This window comes from Aspergillus affinis (assembly GCF_023601865.1).
Source record: "Aspergillus affinis strain CMG 70 chromosome Unknown NODE_2_length_704391_cov_89_054091, whole genome shotgun sequence".
In the NCBI taxonomy this organism is placed as follows: Eukaryota; Fungi; Ascomycota; class Eurotiomycetes; order Eurotiales; family Aspergillaceae; genus Aspergillus; species Aspergillus affinis.
Genome location: NW_026515783.1, coordinates 120,242 through 132,937, shown reverse-complemented (window position 1 = coordinate 132,937; position 12,696 = coordinate 120,242). Strand labels below are relative to the sequence as shown.

At 55.2% G+C, this 12,696-nt stretch overlaps 5 protein-coding genes across 5 annotated transcripts; 2 read left to right on the top strand and 3 right to left on the bottom strand.

The window, feature by feature from the left end:
• Positions 1-152: 152 nt before the first annotated feature.
• KD926_005847 (Protein kinase-like domain protein) lies at positions 153-1,496 on the bottom strand (the record flags this gene model as incomplete). Its single annotated transcript, XM_053098040.1, has 3 exons — positions 153-259; positions 342-870; positions 939-1,496. 3 exons carry the CDS (start codon positions 1,494-1,496, stop codon positions 153-155), a joined length of 1,194 nt encoding a protein of 397 aa, XP_052960885.1.
• A 374-nt stretch (positions 1,497-1,870) lies between these two features.
• Positions 1,871-3,662, bottom strand: KD926_005846 (uncharacterized protein; the record flags this gene model as incomplete). Its single annotated transcript, XM_053098029.1, has 2 exons — positions 1,871-3,147; positions 3,197-3,662. The coding sequence occupies 2 exons, from the start codon at positions 3,660-3,662 to the stop codon at positions 1,871-1,873; spliced, it is 1,743 nt and encodes a 580-aa protein (XP_052960884.1).
• Positions 3,663-4,798: 1,136 nt separating this feature from the next.
• Positions 4,799-7,142, bottom strand: KD926_005845 (DNA damage response protein RcaA; the record flags this gene model as incomplete). Its single annotated transcript, XM_053098018.1, has 5 exons — positions 4,799-6,590; positions 6,647-6,798; positions 6,849-6,928; positions 6,990-7,052; positions 7,106-7,142. 5 exons carry the CDS (start codon positions 7,140-7,142, stop codon positions 4,799-4,801), a joined length of 2,124 nt encoding a protein of 707 aa, XP_052960883.1.
• Positions 7,143-7,282: 140 nt separating this feature from the next.
• Positions 7,283-9,184, top strand: KD926_005844 (Y-family DNA polymerase; the record flags this gene model as incomplete). Its single annotated transcript, XM_053098007.1, has 1 exon — positions 7,283-9,184. The coding sequence occupies one exon, from the start codon at positions 7,283-7,285 to the stop codon at positions 9,182-9,184; it is 1,902 nt and encodes a 633-aa protein (XP_052960882.1).
• A 662-nt stretch (positions 9,185-9,846) lies between these two features.
• On the top strand, positions 9,847-11,646 carry KD926_005843 (uncharacterized protein; the record flags this gene model as incomplete). Its single annotated transcript, XM_053097995.1, has 1 exon — positions 9,847-11,646. The coding sequence occupies one exon, from the start codon at positions 9,847-9,849 to the stop codon at positions 11,644-11,646; it is 1,800 nt and encodes a 599-aa protein (XP_052960881.1).
• Between the last annotated feature and the right edge of the window lie 1,050 nt (positions 11,647-12,696).

The following is a 12,696-nucleotide window of genomic DNA, read 5'->3' as shown; positions in this document are numbered from 1 at the left end:
CTCTAGTCATCACGACACCATACCTTCCACGATTCTCGACACCCAGTACGGCATCATCGATTATCGTCCGTTAGCTGCTTCCTGTTCCTCCCACATCTGGTAGACTGGCGATACGGCAACGATGGAATGAAGGAGGCATTAATATCAATTTATCAGTCATCCTGGAAAGCAAAGCGCCTCTCGTCATCGGGTCGCCAGCCATAACGCTCGGCTAGGATATGGATTTGACGCTCGGTTGGCAAAGCGAAGAGGACGTAGCCTAGTAATTACTGATTTAGTACATTCCAAGAGGGCAACCGACGCAGTGAATATAAAGAAAATGGGGAAAGGGGGCATATTACCATATTGGGCCACTCGTCTCGTTCGCCACGAGGAGATTCGCTCACGCAATTTCGAGCTCGATGCCCGATCCACCGCCGTCTGACGGTGATCTTCCCCATCATCATCATCATTGAGACTCTCGACGTGCTGTAGCATAGCTACCACGGAATCAAAGCGCCCGTGCCAAGCGTTCTCAATCAGGGAGTCGAGGCGGTGATTTCCTGTCTGAATAACCGGCAAGATCAGACCCTCACCAGCGTCGGCGGATAAGACATTAGGGCGAAGTCCCGTTTCGAGCTCGTATATCATCGAGGCCATCGCGAACCGATCCGTCGCATCCGAGACGGTCTCCGCAGGTCCGTTCATGAGAACCGGCAGAGAAGGATTCGGGTATCCGAAGGGCCAACTGGAGCCGAAATCACTCAGGACTGCGTGCCCATGGGGGTCGAAGAAGATGTTGTCTACGCGGATGTCGGAATGGGTCACCCGCAGCGTGTGGAGATGCAGAAGCGCCCGGATGAGATCCTGATACCACAGGATCCGATCGGACTGCGAGGCGGGAGAGAGGGCGGAAAGCGGTCGGTATTTGCGCAGATAGATCTCTCGGGATGATCCACATCAAGGACCTCGACGATGTTGGGGTGGGGACGCTCCGCTAGCCGACGCAGGATGGCCCTCTCGTCTTTCAGAAGGCCAAAGTGGAAAATGGTTTCCGAAGCATAGTCCCACAGAGCTATGGGGGTCGCGTTCTGTGAAAGGGGCTCGTAGATCCGGCACGTCTTTAACACAATGTCGTCGACATTGTACACTTGACCGGCTGTTCCGACGCCGATGATGTCAAGGCCCGTCTGATACTGAATGGTCAGGCATGTATCTGCATAGCCCGATGGGCCATTCGACTTGGGGAGATCTTTTGCAGGAGGTTGTTGGAGCTCCGAAAGTTGACTTCCTGTGAACTTGAAGGCAGTTTGACAGAGGAATTGGATCAAAGGGAACACAGCCCAATATACGGCAGAGAGTAGAAGGGACCAAAAAGAGCCAATGAACGGGGGCATCTTGCTGGGCGAGACATGCCGAGGCTGACTGAGAGAAAGAGAGGAAGTTGAAGTGAGCGCGGTGCGTCTAAGGTGAAGGGGGATCACGTGCAGGGAGGGCTCGTGGTCTGTATTATACATGTGGTTGAAGTACGAATCGAATCAATAAGTGCTATTGATTTGAAAAAAAAAATAATATTATTGGTAATCTTGTTTTAAATCATGCTGATGATAATAGGCATTCAAAGAAACGAAGACCTCTCACTCTCAGTAATATAATGAGACTGGCTGTTAAGACGATATCTGGACATTCGTCTGGACTGACATCTGACTATCTGACGATTTTAAGACTTTCATTCAGTTGATTTGATTGCAGACAATATGTCGGTGAAGGAGTGAATGATAGGATGCTAAGATATGAATCATATGGGGTATCGGGCAAGGTATCGGATCGGGCAAAGGTACGATACTGTTTGGAGATCAATAGATCAATATCCAACAGATATCAAGACCGGTCAAGGTTTGGAAACGTCGGCAATAATCTTATACGTCGACGCATGAATACTCAATGGTCTGGTGCGCGGATACACCGCCCCTACGATCTGATGGTTGGGTCCGTACTGCGGATAAATGCCATCCGAGAGTTCGACAAAATGCGCCTGCGGTCGACTCTCGTGCAGTGTCTCCAGGATACTCTCGCTCCACAGCCCGCAGCATTCCGTCCCGACGAGCTGGAAGTACGGGTTCAGCGGTGGACAGGCCGAGTCGAGATCGATGAACCGGATGCGCATGTAGTCCAGGTCCTGGTGAAGGCGGAGGCTGTGCACGGCGCCGACGACCAGGTTCTCGAACGAGCGGATGAAGTTGAGGTTGGTGATGCCGGAGAAGTCGTCGAAAAAGGGGAGGTTGGAGGGCGAGCCGGTGCGTTTCTCGCGGCAGCAGGTCTTGACCACCAGGTCGAGGGACTTGAGCTTCGATTTGGAGGTGAAGGGCGTGTTCGTCGACATGGTGCGCGCCGCCTGGAACATCGACGCGCAGAGATTCCCCGTAAAGGCCAGCGATTCGACTCGCGGCGCCACGTCGCCCAGCAGCCGACATAGATGCTGCACGTTGATCCCCTCGCCGAGCCAGCCAGATTGTGAATTATCCTTGTTGTAGAACCCTTCGAGGCTGATGTTGACGTGCACCAGCGACGAGGGCAGCCGGCGCAGGATGGCCGCGATGGTGTCGTAGCCTTCGACCTTGGGCTTGGCGTAGGCGCAGTGCCACTCCCGCAGCCCCGGGAGCGCGTTCGACAGCGTCTGCCAGTGCTGCGGGCTTCGCATGATGTTCCAGGCGCCGCGCATGACAAACACCTGAATGTCCGGGAGGCAGGGGAGCGCTTGGCCCGACATGCCGGCGGGGTCGTCACGGAAGTGGTGAATCATGGGAGGTCGCTTGCAGTGACCACCCTCCAGGGTCAGAATGCGGGCCTCGGGGAAGCAGCTCTTGACGTGAGCGAAGATCTCAGCCAGCGTGGCGTTGTGACTGGCGTAGTGATATTTATAGTCGCCGCTGCGATTGGGAGGATCGGCGCCGTCGGTCTGGGTGCCGGCCACGTCGGCCCATTCGACGCTTCCCTCCCAGCCGTGATATCGACGCGAGGGGATCTGCTGCGGGACGTGCTTGGCCGCCCGTTTCCCCCAGACGGGGATCCACATCTCGATCTGACGCACATACGGGGCGAGATGCGGGTGCATGGCAAACCAATGGGCGCATTCGGCCAACTCGTCGGTGGTGCCCTTGATTTTGACTGGTTCAGGTTAGATAGACGCCGGAGAGATCAAAAGTCACGAACTAACTGTGTCTGTAGATCCGCTCCTGCACCAGCGACCTCCATACTGGCGAGATGAGCGACAGGTTCGACAGAGCCTTCCGACGCGGATGACGTAGGGATTTGTTCCAACTCCGAGCCGATGGCTTGCTCGGACCGGCGGCGGTCAGGGCGGACGTGCGTTCCCCGAAAAGATAGTCCAGGATGGCCTCGTAGATCTCAATGGGCAGGTTCTCGAATTGCAGGCAGGGCTGGTCGGACGTCTCGACGGGGTCGACCTGAAGGACGGCCTCATCCATCTCGGTATCTATGGGAGACTGGCAGGCCAGCTGACCAGGGGCGGAGGGCGGAGGAAGGGGCGGCGAGAGATCATCGTGAGCCTGGTATTCGGCGCTGGTGCAGCGGGTGGATTTGGAGTATGGAATCGTCGACACGGACGCTCTCGCCAGCGAATTGACCGAGACGGGACGGGGAGGCGGAATAGTGGATAACATGGGGGGCGAGCGGATAACGTGGGGAAGATCTGACGGAAGAGAGTAGAAAAATCAAATAGGTATCAGGAATCGTAAATCGTAAATTATGGCTGGAGAAAAAGAAGGAAGATTAGCGAAAATCGAAGGACGATAGGACCGAAGGGAAATAGGACAGGGGATAAAAAAGAGAGGGGCGGACCTAGCGAGAGAAAGGAAAAAGGTCGTATGACGGATGGGCAGACCAGGTCGACCGGAGCGAAGCGATAAGAATAAGAGCGAAGGGCCCCTTCAAGAGGGGAGACAGCGAAGAGTAGAAAATCACCAGCCAGCGTAGTCCATGGCGGAGGGGTTCAGGCAGTCGGGCAGAAGAACAGAACGGGGGGGATGAATGACGGTGCCGATGACGATGGCGGAGATGGACGGAAGGGATGGATCGAATGGATGGATCGAACAGTAGTAGAAGTATGGGATGGAGTTGGATGGACGGGGTGGGGAGGAAGGAGAAGGAGAAGGAAGAAAGAAGAGAAGATGGAAAGAAGGGGAAGAAGGGAAGAAGGGAAGAAGTGGAAGAAAGGGAGTAACAGAAGAGGAAGAGCAAGAGGCAGACAGGAAGAGGAGGGAAAACGGAGAATGTCAGGCGATAAGAAAAAAAAATCCAAAAAGGAAAAAAGGAAAAAGAAAAAGACAAGAAAAAGAGGATTTTCTCCGCTCAGCTGAAGGGCAGCAATCAATTGGTGAAACCGCCGACGATCGAGAATCAACGCAGATCCATTCTAAGAATATCTTTTGCACTTTGGCTCGCAAACATTAATTAATTCTCTACCGTAAATCCTTAATTCAGGAATCTTTCCCTCTGGTGAAACCGACTATCGACTGTGCGACGTCATCTATTTGAAGGGGTGGCCAAGGGTTCATTCAATGATCGATCCCTTGCCCATATCCCTCGTCTCTGCCCTCGCTCTCTTCTGGATTCAGGAGTCAGGAATCGGATGGTTATACGGATAGTTCAAGCATAAAGAATCGATCAGCCAAGGAAGGCCAGACCGACTGCTAAAATGTGGGCGGACCCGCAGCGTTATTCGGCTCTCCACCCGCATCGATCCTCTTGGGGTATTGCATCTGGAGACTTGGGAGAGAATTCTGTGCAATCAGTGCAATCAGCGCCGCCGTCGGAATCGGAATCGCATCTCATCCTCGCTATCGGATTCTCGCTCCTGGCGACTCCGTTTCTGACTGACCGCTGGCGTCTCTGTGCGGGCCACCGACGCAGCGCGAGATGTCTCCCCTTCCTCTGCCTCCTCCGCGTCCTGTCCCTGTCCTTCCGGTCCCTGACTGATCGCTGGCGGACTGCGCTCGGTCGGTCGCTCGCTAACCCAGTAATGCTCGCCGATACCGAAGTCCTTCCGACTCACCTCTTCCAACGGCACGATCACTGTTTGGATACGATGACGCGCCTGCCCGCCGTCGCCTTTGCGCCGGAACTTCTTGAAGTTCTTGCGCCCGTTCCATCGATCGTCCCAGCGTTGGTCGCGGTCGGCGTCCCGGCGCGACGGCACCTCCATTTCCTCTACGATGGCCAATCCCTTCAGCTGCTCCACGTTGACGTCCTTGAGGGAATCCTGCAGCGACGCCGCCTCCTCTTGCCGTCGAAGACGCTGCGCATCCTCTTCGGCCTCCCGGTGCTGACGGGCGGCTTCGCGGATGTCTAATTTCCGTCGCTTGGGCCGCGGCGACTCCTCCGCTTTCAGCTGCGAGGCCGGCTCGGAGCTTTTCTTCATCGTCTCGGCACGCCGACGCTTCATCGCCGCGGCGCCGGGGAGTAAACTCGACAGGTCCTCTTCTTCCTGCAGGGTGCTGTCGAGTTGCGTCTGAGGCTCGATAGACGGTTCGATCTCCATAGACGGGGCCGGACCGTCATCGTCGTCTGGGGCATAAGCGGGGATGGCGTTGATATCGAAGCCATCGTCGAAAGTTTTCATCTTGCTCTTAAAGCTACGCACGCGGGGTCCTGTAGCGCTTTTCGTAGTCGCCTGCGTGGGTGCTTCGTCGGACTGCGATTCCGGCACCATCTGGACGTCGGCACTGGACGGTGGTGCAGACACCAACGGCTCTGCAGGCAGCGGAGGTTCTGACGACGGCGGTTCTGATGACAGGACCGACTCGACCTGCCTAGCTGGCTCAGCTGGCTCCAGCGTCATACACAGCGACGTCGCGTCGTTGGCCAGGATGGCGTCCAGGAACTCGCTCTGTTCGATGACGCGCTGCTCCGTCAACACGCCCACCCGGTCGCTCAGCCCCTGCGACCATTCTTCGTAGCGACCTTTGCCGCGGTAGCGAACAAGGACCACTCCTCCCCGACCCCTCTTCCTTCTGCCCAACCCGTTGCGACCGGCCATCGTGCGCATAAATTGAACAATATCCTCGGCAGTGGTGACACCGTTCTCGATCCGATACAGTAGAGCCTTGCCATGGCCATTCGTCACGGCATCCTGTAAATTCTCATACTGCGTAGAGTCACCAAACACAAACGTATATCCATCGAAGACATTAATACGGTCGGGGTTCGGCGCAAACGCCTCCTTCGGTCTCTGGACGGCCTCTTTACCCGGTGGAGGAAGATGCTCGGTCGGGTCCGGCCAGGCCGAGTCAAAGTCCGCCTCCAACGGGGACAACGACTCCAGGTTATCCAGATCGCTCGGCGTCGCGGCATACACCAGCGCGTCGATATACGAGTCCTGCACGATGTGCATGCCGTTGACCAGCGCTTGCAATCCCTTGGCCGTATTGCGCTTATTCTGCACCACATGGGTCGTCTGGCCCACGACGTAGGGTATCACGGTTTTGACATCCAGATCTTCCAGTCGGCTTCGGACGCGAGCGAGGGGGTCGTGGGCTTTGAGATCTTTCGAGGAGAAGGAGAAGCTGAGGACGACTGGTTCCCATTTGATTCTGCATGAGCCTGTCAGTACTTTCGCCTCACCTTGAATGGTCATCGCAGCACGCACCGCAAGTCATGCTTGTACTTGCCCAGTCGGAGGATATGCTCGTCCTGGGTCAGGCGGATCCGGCGGCCCTTGATATCCTCCCCGTCGACCGTCGTGCCGCATTTCGACTTCTCGTCGCTAACGGTGATATCCGATTTTGTGTAGATGTGGGACTAGACCATCAGTTAGACGGGTTGCGGAGGGATTGAGGCGGACCTCTTACGCCGTCGCCGGGTTTCACAGGGGCGACCTCGATGATCATATGCTTGCGGGAGATCGAGGTATTGGCGATGGCATGTCGTACTGCGATAGAACGAAGAGTCAGAAGAGCTGAGTTCAAAAGTGGAATGAAGAATGCAAATACCTCCATCCTGCAAGACCCGACCGAAGAGATACTTCTTCCCCGGCCGCAGCCACACGCGCCGTCCTGGATCGATCAGAATCAAACTCTCATCGCAATCTGACTACCAGTACACTCACCTCCCAGGAAATCGCCCGCCGAGTCGAGAATCCACATGAGGGGCGAAATGCGCAAGACGAAATGGGTGTTTGGCCGCAGCGACTCCGAAGACGCTCCCCGGCACGTGCAACACGGGCCCGCCGACGCGAGCTCACGTGACGCGGCGGATCAATATCTGCCTCGTTGGGAAGGCAGTCATGTTCTCGCTCCCCAAACCATGGACGATGGATGCGGCCGAAGAGCCCATCGGGGACGAAATTCCGTCGGAAGCAAAAGGGAATGAGAAGGCGCAAGAAGATGAATACATGACGTTGAAATATTCTTTATTAGGTCCCTCTCTGACGAAGGCGGGACAAGATGCCGTGGATCAGCAGAGGGTGTCGGAAATCATCTACAATGCGTCCAAAGGGTCCAAATTCTTCAACCACGAACAGACCCGCGATCGGGTTCTGACGGAGAAGATCGCTCGGATCTTGAAAGAGAAGACGAGACTGGAAAGCCACGATCTCTCGCACGATCTGCGACGAGCCGATCAGCTGCTGACAGAGCTGGAACTCACTCGCGATCTGACGCAGCATGTCGTACATGTCGACTGCGACGCCTTCTTCGCGGCCGTGGAGGAGTTGGACCGACCCGAGCTGAAAACTGTGCCGATGGCCGTCGGCAAAGGCGTCCTGACGACGTGCAACTACGAAGCCCGCAAGTTCGGCGTGCGCAGCGGCATGGCGTCGTTCGTGGCCTTGAAGCTCTGTCCGCAGTTGATCCTACTGCCGCAGAACTATGAAAAGTACGGCGCCAAAGCGAAGGAGATCCGAGCGATCTTTGCCGAGTATGACCCGCTCTTTGAAAGTGCCAGTATCGACGAGGCGTACTTGAATATCACGGCGTATTGCGACGAGAACCAGCAGGACCCGGAAGAGGCGGTGCAGCGCATGAGGGCTGAGGTTTTGGAGAAGACCAAAGTGTCCGTGTCCGCGGGCATTGCGGCGAATGCCAAAATCGCCAAGATCTGTTCTAATCGCAATAAACCCAACGGGCAATTCCGGGTCCCCAATGACCGAGAGACCATCCTCAGCTTTATGAAGGAACTGCCGGTGCGCAAAGTGAACGGCGTCGGGCGCGTGTTCGAGCGGGAACTCGACGCGATCGGCATCAAGACCTGTGGCGACATCTATCCCCAACGCGCGCTGTTGACCAAGCTGTTCGGCGAAAAGGCCTTCCATTTCCTGGCGCAGTGCTACCTCGGCCTAGGAAGAACAAAGATCCAACCGGTAGAGAATGAGGAACGCAAGAGTGTGGGCACCGAGCGCACCTTTAGCGAGATTGGAAGCAAGGAGGAGTTCCGGCAGAAACTGTGGTCCATCTCGCAGGAGCTGGAGAAGGATCTGGCCTCGACACAGTTCAAGGGGCGCACTTTGGTGCTCAAGGTGAAGCTAGCTACGTTCGAGGTGCTCTCGCGGCAGTGCCAGCCTCCGAGAGCGGTGTCGGTCGCCAAAGATCTCTATTCGTTCTCGCTGCCCATGCTGGAAAAGCTGGAGAAAGAGGTTCCAAATCTAAAGCTGCGACTACTCGGACTGCGATGCACTAATCTCGTCAGCACCAAGAAGGCCGGCATCGACTTTTTTGGCTGGGCCACGCAGTCCAAACCTGCGGAACCCAAACCTGCTGAGCCCACGTCCGACACTGGCGATGTCAGCGAGCAAGAAATTAACACGGAAGAGGCCTTTGAGCGAGCTGCGCATCAGGAGCGGCAGGCGGAGATGAACGAGCTAGAGCAACTCAGTCAGGAAATCTCCGACCCGACAGCCAACGAAGACGAGGCCGAGGAGGCCGACGATACCCTTCCTATCGAGCTATCGGAACCGGTTTACTGGGAGTGTCCGATTTGCTCGCGACCTCACGCGGCCGATGATCGTGCGTTCAATGACCACGTCGACTATTGTCTGTCAAGGCAGACGATCAAGGAGGCGGTTCAGGGAGCGTCCCGAGAGGTGGACGACGGCCCGAAGCCTACTCAGACGACGACGCAGACGCAGACACGCAAGAGGAAACCGACGTCGACAGATGATTCGCGGCAGAAGCGGCTTTTTTTCGTTTGAAAATTGATCTGTTTTCATTGAGTCATTGGAGTGCGGGATGGTACGTATACGGAGGCATGATGATGTACATACTTGAGTCGATGTGAATAGCATCTTGCATAGAAGCAGTAACCCATTGAATCACAGATAAAGAACACTCGTAGTAAAAAGAAATAAAGATAAGATCGTCACATGGATGTGTTCAGGCACTAAGCCCCTTCAGGCACATCAGCCCATGCAGGGACGTTGAGGTAAATCGGTGCCATTCCGGATTCTTCCTTCTTCATCTTCCCATCTTCTTTCTTAAATCTTGCACACTGCATCCTCAATTCTTCATTCTTCATCCGTCATATTATCCCGCACTATACTTGCGGTGTACCGGTGGCCACTAAATGCAACGGGCGGGGAGGCTTCCACTCGACTAACACCGAACGGTACTAGAGTCGCTCTGGCGGTGTTGTTGGCACCTTCGACTAAACTATTCTTCTTCATCCTCATCCACCCTCAACACCCGAACGTCTATTTTAATTTTCTATTTCTGTTTCGTCCTTTTTTTTTTTTTTTTTTCTTCTTGCTCTACCTCCTCATATCCCCCGGCTGGGCCATCATGCTTACAGATCCCCGGGGACTGTCGCAATGCCATGAGAAGTCGCTCTCCTTTCTGCCCCTCGACTGCCGCAAGTATGACCTCCGATAAACAAAACAACAAACCCTTCACTCCCACCCTCAGCGCCGCCTTTCACCGTTCCAGCAAATCCCCCTTGACCCCGAAGCTGGCCACTCCCGCCGGATACCGCACACCGAAACGATTGGCTCCCTCCGACATCTCCTCGTCCTCCTCCAGACCCGATTCCGATTCCCTCCTGAGTGCCAACGTTACCCCACGGTCGGGATCTCGCCTCACCCGACGAGATGGCACCCCGTCCACCACCGGACGCAGCTCGCCCCAGACCCCCTACGTGCAGGCCAGCGTCGTACACCACGGCTCCAATGTCGGATCATACCGGACAGATCGCAGTCCTGTCCGCGCAGGGCGGTTGGAGCCGGCCAGGGCCACGAGAGCCAAGACCTTCACCAACGAGCCTCACCAGCTGTCTCGCTCGAATTCCGCCTCCAACGGTGCCTCGGGCTCGCCCATGTTCTTTCATGCCTCCGACGCGCGATCCTCTCCTTCTGAATTAGAACCTCATGCCCCTCATGCCCCTCCTGCTCCTGCTCCTCGGCCGCGACCGGGGAAAGCACCCTCGCAACAAACCTTCATCTACGCCAACGGAGCCGAGGAGCCCAAATCCGATGGACCGGGCGAGTCCACGGCCTACAAGCGACGGTCGACAGGGCTGTCTCGATCGGTGGTGGGTGCTAAACCGCCTCCCTCCGCCTCCCCACACATTATCTCGCCGAAACTGGGTCATGCCTCGCCGCGACTGTCCGACGGACTGCTGCCGTCGCAGGTTGGATCGCAGGTTGGGTCGCAGGACGGCTCGTCGGATGTGGGCTCTCGCGTTCACAGTCCTCCCTCCGGCAGCTTCTCCCCGCGACTTCCGGCATCGACACCACGACACTTTAAATCCTCGAGTATGGACTCCGGTCCGGGGGCTGGGGCTGCCACCTCGCCGCGGGAGGCTCTCCGACCGAGTCCGATCATCGTCTCGCCGGGGGACGCCAAACTCGACGCCGGCAGTCTCGCCTCGGAGCCCATTCCCCTTCGCCCGCGGATATTCAGTAACGGGTCGACGGCGTCGGCAGATACGTTTGCCTCGGCGCAACAGAGCCCGGTAAAGGAGAATGCCGCACCGAAAGACGATCCGGCGGCGGCAGCGCGCACGGAGCGCAAGATCATGGACCTGGAGATCAGCAACTCGTCACTGCTGGCAATCAACCGCACGCTCGAGCGCGAGATGCGGAAACAGAACGCCGAACTGCGTCGATTCCGTCGACTCAGCCGGTCTGGTCGGTTGTCCGTGGCGCCGTCGACGCGCTCGGTGTCGGGCACCTCGCTGAGCATCATGAGCGAGCTGGACGAGGGCAGCGAACGCTCCTCCATGCGCTCGCCTGACGAGCTGTCAGACTTCAGCGACTCGGAATCCACGGCCGAAGACGGGGTTATGAGCCCGGATTCGCAGGCCGACCACGACGCGCGACACCAAGCTCGCGATGAGAAACGGTTCTTCGTCGATCTCGCCAAGCACCAGGAATTGCTGGCGGATAGCCAACGCATGAACCAGAGCCTGAAGCGCTGTCTGGGGTGGACAGAGGAACTGATCACCGAGGCGAAGAAGGCCCTGGAGTACAATGTGCATGTCAACGACGTAAAGCTAGGCGGACGAGTCCTGTCACCGGAAGAGCTGAACGAGATTGGCGAGATAGCGCGGGACATGGCGCTGCCGGATGATTCTGATTCTCATTCCGATTCTGACTTCGAGTACGAATCTGATCTCGATCTGCCTGCATCGGAGTCCGCAACCATCACAGCGGAAACATAACTAGATACCCAGCATCTACTTCTTCTTTCATCTCTTTTGTGTATTTTTTTTCTTATTTTCTTTCTTTTTCTTCACACTTCAAGGCCTGTTCTTTCCAGCCCGCGAATACCCTTTCATTCTTTCAATTGACTCTTCGTTTTCTACTCTATCTTTTATACTTCCGTTTCACTCACCGCAGAGCAGAGACAGAGATTAGACAGCGGGCCTTGTCTTTTTCTTCTTCCCCTTTTCATCTGTTAGATCGATTTATCGACCTTAATACGCATACACACCATATATTTCCTTTCTCTATCTCTTTTCATTTTACATTCTCCATTTTCCTTATAATCCTCTGCTTCTACTCATCTCTGTTCTGTTTTGTTCTATTGATTCATTCCGAACGATTTCGATTCTATAAACGATATAAAGTGGCGAGTAGGTTAGGTCAGGCTAGGTTCTGCTAGATTAGGGTGATTTGATTTGATGTGATTAGAATAGTCAAGATCTGGTACTTTAGATAGATACCCGATGTTTTAATGATTCGATATGAGATTTTGATTGATTTGACTTGGTTTTGCATTAGAATTGACTTTGTTTTCTTCTATAGCGATGATCGCACGGTATCAACCCGGTCTACGAAGATTCGATACTGTTTGACTCTATTAAATAGGTACACTGTATACCAGCTGGGCTGATTATGTAGACGTTTTGATGCCTGAGGCAAGTAACCAAGCATGGCACCTTTTAGATGGGCAACACCCTGGAAGACCTCCTTTCTTCCTACATCAATTAACCCGTCAGTTCAGTATTGATCTAAATGATCCATTCCTTCCATTCATTTCATCATCTTTGACTGCTGCGGTGCACCCGATCTCTGCAGCACTTCTACAACTTGGACAGCATAAGATTACGACAACTCCGTGAATATATAAAAGGGATTCTACCTCTCATGAACATTCCAAATACCCTTTTTCAGTCCAAGACCGACAAGCAGGGGATGCGTCCATCCGTGATTGACCGATTCCACATTAGTTACAACCATATTACCATTATTATTGATGTGCTGTGATA